Raw genomic sequence first — 9965 nt, forward strand, 5'->3', positions numbered from 1 at the left:
TAATTATTTTTTGAATACACTTTAAAAACTTATATAAACATGTGAATTTAATTAAATAATTTAATTTTAATATACTCTCAACATAAAATAATTTTATATGTATATTTAATTACGTAACACTATATTAATAAATATAGCTATTTTTAATATTGACCAAGTAAATGATCATAACTAAATAAATCTTTTATTGTCATTGTATCAAAAATAAAATCTTTGTTTAAAGTTATTCTTGTGTAGCCCTATAAACTTGGATAAGCAAAAGGCCGAGAATTTTTCCTTATAAATATGTCCTTCCAAGTTCGAACATCGAAAAGCATAAATGAATGAGATGGAGAAGCCAACCCGGGTAGTTGTTATTCCAAGTCCAGGTTTCAGCCATGTTGCTTCAATCCTTGAGTTTGCAAAAAGAATTGTGAAGCTCCCAAATGGCATCCATGTCACACTTCTTATTCCCACAATTGCCAATAACGGCTCTCCTTCAGAAGCCTCCAAAGCCATCCTTCAATCACTCCCTTCAACCATAAACTACACATTCCTTCCCCCAATCCACGACCAAGAGCTACCACAAGAGGCTCCAATAGCACTCACCGCTCAAATCGCCGTCTCTCGTTCTGTGCCATCCATTCGCCATGCTTTGATGTCGTTGACTTCCACCTCTAGGCTTGTTGCAATTGTTGCTGACCTTTTTGGAATCGATGCACTTATTCTTGCAAAGGAAATGAACTTGTTGTCTTTTGTTTACTGTCCCTCAACAGCTATGACACTCTCCTTTTGCTTCTTTCTACCAAAACTGGATGACACTGTAATAGGTGAATATGTCTTTATTTTGTGTGGTTGTTTATGTTTCAGGTAAGTCTTATTTTGGTCCTTAACCGTTTGGGACAAATTCTTTTAAATGTTTTATTTCTGTCTTAAATAATTTTAAATAGATTTAATATGATCCTATCTTAAAGTTGATCCTAAGTTAACAAAATGAATAACGTGGACACTAATAACGTTACTTATGAAGTCATATATTTTTGGCTAATTTTTTTATTATGGAAATAAAAGTGGTGATATACTTTAACATTATAATTTGTGGTATTTTTCAAAACTTTGGAAATACACAAATTCTTGGGTCCGATTTCTGTACTTAAAATTTTTTAATTTTTTTTAACACAAATCCCTGGGACCGATTTGTGTACCTCTCAGAAATTGGACGGTCCAATTTCTTTACCTCTAGAAATCGAACGGTCCGATTTGTGTACCTCTAAAACATCGGACAGTTCGATTTCTGCTTCTCTAGTTAAACGATCCCACATTTAAGTATAACACCCAATAATCTACATTTAAGAAAAATACCACTACCACTCCAATATTAAAAATAAAAAATTCTATATTCTTTCATGTGTTAAAAAAATATAATAAAAACTTTCTTATAACACTGCTTTCCTCCATTTTTTAACAAAATTCGAAATCCTAACAAATAATCATCACTTCTTCAAAATCAAAAGAAAATTTTTTATATTAGTGATCAATTGAAATAGGAGGTTTAAAAATTGTTAGGACTGAAATAAAACGTTTGAAACATTAAAAATTAAATTAGAATTCGACCCAAATGTTGTAAACCAAAATAATACTTTACCCTACCTTATAATAAGTTCCATTTTATTGTGTTGATCTCTTCTTTCAAAACAAAAATGTAACAGGGGAGTTCAAAGAGATATCAGAGCCGGTTCGAATACCCGGTTGCGTGCCTGTCCCCGGTAGAGATCTTCCAAACCCGGTGCAAGATCGAAACAGCGAACTATATAGAAATTTTCTTCAACGATGCAAACAACTACGTTTCGCTGATGGGATCCTAGTGAATAGTTTTAGAGAAATTGAACCAGGGCCTATAAGAGAATTGACAGAGGAAGGAAGAGGCTATCCAATGGTTTATCCGGTTGGACCCATTATACAAAACGGTTCAGGTAATGAAACAAAGTTTGATCAATGTTTAACATGGCTGGACAATCATGTACCAAATTCTGTTATTTATGTGTGCTTTGGAAGTGGTGGGACATTATCACAAGACCAATTGAATGAGCTTGCCATGGGTTTGGAGCTTAGTGGCAAAAAATTCTTGTGGGTTATAAGAGCACCAAGTGAATCAGCAAATGCTTCTTACCTTAGTGGTAATAACAATAATGGTGGAGACCCTTTACGGTTCTTACCATCTGGGTTCTTGGATAGGACCAAGAAACAAGGTTTGGTGGTTCCTTTATGGGCACCTCAAGCTCAAATTCTTAATCACCATGCAATTGGTGGGTTTTTAACACATTGTGGATGGAACTCGGTACTTGAGGGTGTCATGAATGGGGTTCCATTAATAGCTTGGCCTCTATTTGCGGAACAAAAAATGAGTGCAATTTTTCTTTCTGAGGATCTCAAAGTGGCACTAAGGGTAAAGGCTAATGAAAATGGTTTAGTGGAAAGAGAGGAAGTTGCTTGCGTTATAAGAAGGCTGATGGAGGATGAAGAATATAGGGAAATTAGGAGAAGGATGCAAAGTTTAAAGAACGTTGCAACTGAAAGCTTGCAAGAGGAAGGATCTCAGAATAAAATTCTAGCCCAATTTGCTGTCCATTTGATGAAGAATTAGGGAAATAGAAGAGTCTAATATATTTTGTTAAATATACACTGTACAAGTTTATATGTATTTTTCCGGTTGTTTTCTTAACTTGATTCATGTTAAAAAAAAAAGCTTAATCGATTATTTAGAATATTTAGAGGTTTCTGTAACTCTTAGAAATAAGGTAACTTGGTGAAACTTCTCTAGATCAATTCATAGACTTGTTCTTCAAAGTTTATGAATCATAATAACTTTAGTTTTCTTTTTCTTGCATTTAGAAATCCTTAAGAACATTAGGACATAATATAACCATAAAAGTAACACTTCACTTAATCAAGCTTGAGACTGAAAGAAATAATATCTTATAAATATTTGAAATTTTCCCTCTATGTTAAGACCTAGAGGTAAGCAAGTATTAGTTGAATATAAACTCTTATCTCCTTATTGCTGCTTGTTTTATTCTTTAAGGATCTGAAAACTGTTTTCAAAAATAAAGATGAAGCCTACATACTCTCTTAGCTTAGACCCCAGAAACAATTTTGAAATTAAATCTAGACACTAACTTCTTTCGTTGCTCACAAGTCTTAAGACTTATTTTGGTTGCAGAAGGAAAGAAAAAAAAAAGTATCTACGCATGATTCGAACAACTCATATTCCATCAGGTCATCACCAACATCATAACTCACATTCAATTTCATCAATTTTGGCAAGTTGAGGTCCTTTGATTTTTTGGCAAAAAAACTAAACAATTTTTAATTTAAATCCCTACCTCACTTCCGAGCTTTGATTGCAGTTCTAGGAGTCCAAAATCACCAACCTATCCTTAAAGCTTCAAGATCATGGTGAATGCCAATTTTCCAAAATTGAGACGACGCAGGAGAATCTTCTCTCATGACCGTTGATGAATTATCCTTGCTCCACTCTGATTTTGCCAAATGTGTTGCATGATTGTCCTTTTGTCATTTCAATCATTTGTACAAGAATGTGTGAATCACAATTTTGCACATTCTTGATGACAAAACCAATAACAATCTAAGGTTTGATCTCAGCCATCTTCTATAAGCTTGAATTACACGGCAAATTATACATGACAAGGAGTTGAACCGACTTTTGCCTCATAACATTCTTTGTTTGATGACAGTTTCAAAGGAAGCATAGATAAGCCACTCATTCCAAGCAACTTAGTTGAGTCTTCATGCAAGTATGCAGCAAATCAATGGTACAAAGAAAACCAAATTCTGTATCTTCAGACAAGCCCATATGAGATCCAAGATGTCTATACCACAGCACATTTTAAAATAGAAAGCTTGCAAAATGCTCCAGACAGCACACTTTTTCAGTTCACAAAACCAACGTAAGATGCCAATAATCGTCTTTTTATTTTCTGTAGAGAAGTCCTCATTAAAGCTATGTATATGTTAAACACCCAGACAGAATAGAATGGAATAATGGAACATGCATAAAGATAATCTTAACACATACTAGGACAAGGAGCAGTGAGCACTATGCACCCTTTCATGAAACTAAGTCTTAATGTGTCAATTGCATTCTCTTAATCTAGAAATAGATTCAACTTAGACAATTTTCCATTTTTTAATGTGTTCACTTTCAAGTTGTTAGATTTAGAGGAATCAAACATGCAGAAAAAAATAATGATTCATTAGCTCATACTCCAGAGTTAAAAAAAAAAAAACTGCCAACATACTGTAATTGTGATTATGAAGAGAAGATAACAAGTTGAAAGCATCTGTAATAAATGGGCAACAACAGAAACAAATATATTGCTCAAGAGAATAATAACAGTTCATTACCTTAGAAGCAGTAATTGCACAAACTTTTCCTTGAATGATTACTTCTAAATTATGGGTTCATAGAGAGGTGCAGATAATTTAAGAGAAAAAGAAAGTAGTAGTTTGTCAATAACTCTGAAACACAATTATAATACAGATATATAATTTAAAGGGCTATGCTATATACCAATTACCAATGCTGGATGGAGAGTAAGATGGCACTGTATCACAGTGCTGGATGTACACACAATATTTTCCAGTTTTCATTCATTTGCCAATTTGTTTAACAATTAGATTTACACATCCTTAGTGTCTTCTGATATTGGAAATCTGTTCCTTCTCCTATCCCTAGTAGCCATCTTTTGTCCATATCTCTCAAATATGTCTGCCAAGTCAACCAAACCGACCTCTCTCAACTTCGTCCCCATCTCCTCAAACATAACCACACCTTCCTCATTTGAAAAGTGGTGCAAGAATTTATTGTAATCAAACCTTGGCACCTCAAGCCCTCTGTTCATCACCCTCTCCACATACTTTCCAGCTTCTTTCGATTTTCCCACCTTCACCAAACCACCAACAAAGATAGTGTCAAAATTGATAAGTGGATCAGACCCCTTCCTACCTCTCCTCCCCAAATGCCCTTGCAACAACATTATATAGGTATGCATTGTTGGTTCACAACCTCTCCTAATCATTTCCCTAAACACTTCAGTCGCCTCTCTGGCCCGCCTCAACCTCACAAGCCCTTTGATCAATCCATGATATACACTTATATCCGGTGAATCAATCTCCTTCGCAACCTGATAAGCCTCCCTAACCCTATGTCTTGAGACAAGTCCGTAAACCACAGATCCCAGAGTCAAGTTATCAACTTGAATCCCTCGACTACGCATTTCATCAAACACCTCTTGTGCATCACACATCATCCCTTTCCTACACAACCATTTGATCACCAACTTATAACTCGAATCCCGGAGCTCGTCCATCCTCTTAAACCTTATTGTCCGGAAGAGCTTCAACGCCTCGCCACACATATCCTTCTTGAAAAAAATCTCCATCATTTTCTCATAAGCTTCCAACTGAGGCCTAACCCCATCATCCATCATCAAATTCCAAACCTTTGAAGCCTCAATCAATTCACCCTTATCACAATAACCCTGAATCAAGATCCTATAAGTAACTGCATCAGGGGTAACCAAATCCCTCAACTTCAAGACAACATGCTTAGCCTCATCAACAAGCTTGCAACCACACATTGCTCCAACAACCTTGTTTAGTGTCTCCAGATTGTAGCCAAACCCATTTTCATTCATCAAGTGGAATACCTCAACACATTTCTTCAATTCCCTAGCACCACCCAAAGTCTTGAGGGCTATAATGAAGGTCTTATCGTTAACAAAACACCGTCGTGCCATATCAGAAAGAAGGCTCCAAAAGAGGTCAATGTTACGAGACTTTCCAATTACGTCGAGCATCTTGTTGAAGGACACAATGGTGTGAGGGAAAGTGGGGTTTTGTTGCTGTGTGTATTGGAAGAAGCGGTAAACAGGTCTCCATGAATAGGGGAAGGTGTTGCAAACTTGAAGGAAGAACTCGTGGGTGAGTTGGAACTCAGTGGAGGCGAGTTTCGAGTTGAGGCGTGACTCGGGCATGTTTTGTTGCTGATACAAGATAGTGCAGACTCGGCGGAGCTGGTCCTGGTTCACCGGAGTAATGGGGTTGTTGCCTGTTGTGGCGATTGTTGTAAGGAGGCGGTGGTTGTTGATGAGGGTGGTAGTTCGTCGGAGAAGCATCTGTAACATTGAATGCAAGTATGAACACTGGGTTATCACCTATCTATTTCTCATCTATTTTCACCATAAAATACTCTTTGTAATTCTTACACTAAACTTAACTTTTAAAATGCAGAAAGCATTCGAGAGTGGTTGCACATTCTCATTTATGATACGTATTCAGCTATCGCAATTATCAGGAAGAAAAGAAATGAGGTGATTAAGGTTCATGGTATCACAATTATATCATGCGAGCAGTTATTTACAACTAACACAATCATTTTGAGAATCATAGGTTACGGTGAAAAAGCCAAATTGAATTAGACTAACTGCTTAAGGCAACACATTTTATAAACAGGGCAAATACATCCAGCACATAAAGTAAATCGACTTCAAAAGAAAGATAGGTAGGTACCATACCCCTGCATCAAGAACTACAAAATGTAACAACTTGTATAAGAATATATCCCTATCCTCCCCCTCCATGGGTTGGCTTTATCATGATTTGATAACCTGTTTTGCCAGCTTCAGACTTCATGTTATAGAATGATAAAAGAAAAACAACAAATAACGGCTTTCAAGGAAGCTGAAATCTCTAGAGAAAGAAACCTGTCTGGCAATCTTCTAATTAACAGCTTGAGACACAAGCCTCTACCTATAAATACTCTTATCAACTTCCCCACAAATGTGCTTCCTTCAATCTCATTCATTATTCTTTTCCCAGGAAAAAGAAAAAATCAACAACCTCTCATCACTAAAGAAAAAAATACTTCTGATTATTAAATAGGTATGTTATCATGGTTAAGGCAAAACAGAAGATCCAAAGAGAAATAAACAAAAATGATAAATACAGAAGAAAAGTCATTTAACAAAAAAATGAAACAGAAAAGTTTGCATATAAAATTCAGCTTGGGTTGGCCAAATGAAAATTGATCAAGCAAAACAAGAATTGCTATCCAAGGAAGCAGACCACACATGATCCGTACTGTGGACATTTTATTCAATTCACAGTTCACACCATAGAATTTTCCAAAAAGACAAAATAGGGATAGACTTGATGAATTTACAATGCATTTTATACATATGTCACTTTCTCATTCCAATTGGAATCTAATCTTTCCCTCCAAACTTAAGAAATTCTCTTCTCCTTACAAATTTTACAACCAAAATATGCCTCATGTCACTCTCTCATTGTATTCCCTCCAAAATTAAAGAATTCTTTCCTCCTCCTTACTAATTTTAAAACCAAAATGTATCACATATCACTCCCTCATTGCAATTGAAATTAAATCTTTCCCTCCAAAATTAAAGAGTTTTCTCCTCCTCCCTCTTTCTTTCTCTATTTATCTCATTCCTTCAACCACTTTATCAATTTTATATATCATTATCAATATCAATGACTAATTACTAATTTGACAATCAAAATGTGCAACATGACATTCTTTAATTGAATTAAAATTAAAATTGAAATATTAAAATTGAAATTGAAATATACTTATATTATGTATCATATATTACTATCTAATTTAATAATCAAATGTGTCACATGATACTCTCTTATTAAAATTGAGAGAAAATATTTTTCTTAAATTAATAAACTTCCTTTTTAAATTCGCCCATCTACCTCTCTCTATTTTTCTATTTCTCTCTATTATTTTTACTCTATATATAATTTATATTTTATATTAGTAATTTGACAAATCAAAATATGTCATCCGATATTTTTTTACAATTAAAATAAATTTTTTTCTTCCAAAATTTACAAACTCTTACTTTCACTCTCATTCTTCATCTTTATCTTTATCCCTCTTTTCTCTCATTCTCTATTTTTTTTATCTTTCTGTTCTATAGAAAATAAAATTAACAAAATAATATAATTCAAATAAAAAATATTATTATTATATACATAGTTTTTTAGTTTTTGTTTAGTTTTAAATTTTTACCGTTTCTCTTTCTAATCTATATTTTCATTTCTCTTCTTTCAATTATTTATTACATATAATTTGGAAAAAATACTAATGTTATAATTAAAAGTTAGAATCAAGATTCAATTGTTTTAAGAAAATTAATTTTAAGTTAATTTTATAACTATTAGTATAATTTTTTTATGCTAATATCTAATTATATTATTATATACATAGAGAGAAAAAAATTTATTTTTAAATAGCAAGTATAAAAATTAATTATTTTTATTTGTGCAACAGACTTAACACTTAATTAAATGTAAAAGTATACACGTTAAATTGTTTTAAATTTTAGATAACGAATGTTAAAATTAATTACCAATAAAAAATTAGACCTTTTCATATAAAAATAATAACTTAAAATCTTATTATTTAATTTTTTATCTACAGATATCTTGGTCTTCTTAGCTAGAGACTTTTGTCAACCTACGACATTTTTTGTAAAAGTAGTTTGATGTTATAAATCTTTTGTGTCATGTATAATCTATATTGTCAGAATAGAATAAAATAGACCGTAGTTTTAAAAAATTTATATTCCCGTAATAACTTACTAGTTTCAAATAAAGTCTCGGATTTTATAGAAATTTTGACGACACTTCTCCTAAAACTTGGACTTTGCCAGTCTCAAACAAACCAAACCAAATGCTTGTCAATCATTCAAATCACTTCTAATAACGATTATCACAACAACAGCACTCAACTCAAGGAAATCAACAAAATCTAGAATTCAATCAACCAATCTCATAAATCCCAATTTAAACCAACTTCAACAGCATCAATCAATAATTTAGAATTCTCGGTCATCTCAAGCAGTTTCAAACCAAACCATTCCTCAAACCCTTTTTTAATCATTTCCAAAATATCAAATCATTCTCAATAAACAAACCATTTCCAAATATCAAGTCCTTTCTAAATTTGTTTTTAAATCAAATTCCGATATAAATCGGGTTCAATATCAAATCAAATTTTAATATTAAATCCTTTCTAAAATCAAATAATTTCCAAAATTAAACTAAATACCAATATTAAATCTCTTCCGGTAATTTAAGAAAAACCACTTCAACAACATCATCCAACTAATCAAAATATTCAACTTTCTCAATCGATCAATCAATCAATCAAACAATCTCATTCATCCAAAACAACTCCAATTCAATTCATAAGACTCACAAAATCACAAAATTATACTTTACGCATTAATATCAATTTATAACAACTCTGAAAAGTAAAACAAGTTTAAGAAAGGCGCCCATACTTCGATGTTGTAATCGCAGAGTTTAACGTAACAATTCCATTTAGTCTAAACTCACAGCAGCAGTGACAATTCCAACGCAATCCCGCGGCAACAACATTCAGTAGTTCCAAACAAGGGCGGCAGCGCCGCACAATGACAATAATGACTCTGGTAAATTAAACGGATCAAAACTGGCTGCGTAAATAAAATGGCACCGAGAAGAATCAAGGCGGTCTTACCCATGAACTTACCAAGAACATCTCCCACTACAATCAATCAGCAGCAAGGACACAACCTGGTTCATCACCAACAACGGCAGTAACTGCGAGCTCTAGAACACCGATAGTAACAGCAGCAGAGGTCTCCATTGCCACCTTCTTCCTTTCCTTGCTCGGACTCCTCCCTGCGGCGAACCCAACAGCAGCAACAACGTGCCCTAACGACAGCAGTGGCAGCTTCGATTGACGGCAGTGGTGGCGTCTTGCGTGACGACGACAAGGCTCGACGGTGGCGGCGACGGTGCGAGAAGACAGCCCGTCCAACTCGCGCGAGCTCCCTAGCGACGGCCCTGGCAGCGATGAGGACAAACGGCGGCGATGCGGTTGGCGGGTT

The 9965-nt window shown here is 34.3% G+C and overlaps 2 protein-coding genes across 4 annotated transcripts; one reads left to right on the forward strand and one right to left on the reverse strand.

The window, feature by feature from the left end:
• Positions 1–296: 296 nt before the first annotated feature.
• On the forward strand, positions 297–2701 carry LOC107462926 (hydroquinone glucosyltransferase). Its single transcript, XM_016081609.3, has 2 exons — positions 297–809; positions 1689–2701. Exons 1-2 carry the CDS (start codon positions 320–322, stop codon positions 2621–2623), a joined length of 1425 nt encoding a protein of 474 aa, XP_015937095.1. The 5' UTR covers positions 297–319; the 3' UTR covers positions 2624–2701.
• A 1886-nt stretch (positions 2702–4587) lies between these two features.
• Positions 4588–9959, reverse strand: LOC107462925 (putative pentatricopeptide repeat-containing protein At1g26500). Of its 3 annotated transcripts, XM_016081608.3 has the most exons (3): positions 9605–9959; positions 9375–9521; positions 4588–6176 (listed from the first exon to the last, which is right to left on the reverse strand). In XM_016081608.3, the coding sequence occupies exon 3, from the start codon at positions 6174–6176 to the stop codon at positions 4680–4682; it is 1497 nt and encodes a 498-aa protein (XP_015937094.1). In that variant the 5' UTR covers positions 9375–9521; positions 9605–9959; the 3' UTR covers positions 4588–4679. The 3 variants fall into 3 exon arrangements, with proteins under 3 accessions (XP_015937094.1, XP_015937093.1, XP_052109035.1); XM_016081607.3 differs by lacking the exon at positions 9375–9521; XM_052253075.1 differs by lacking the exons at positions 9375–9521; positions 9605–9959 and adding an exon at positions 6576–6986.
• Positions 9960–9965: the final 6 nt, after the last annotated feature.

This window comes from Arachis duranensis, chromosome 8, assembly GCF_000817695.3.
Source record: "Arachis duranensis cultivar V14167 chromosome 8, aradu.V14167.gnm2.J7QH, whole genome shotgun sequence".
NCBI lineage: Eukaryota > Viridiplantae > Streptophyta > Magnoliopsida > Fabales > Fabaceae > Arachis > Arachis duranensis.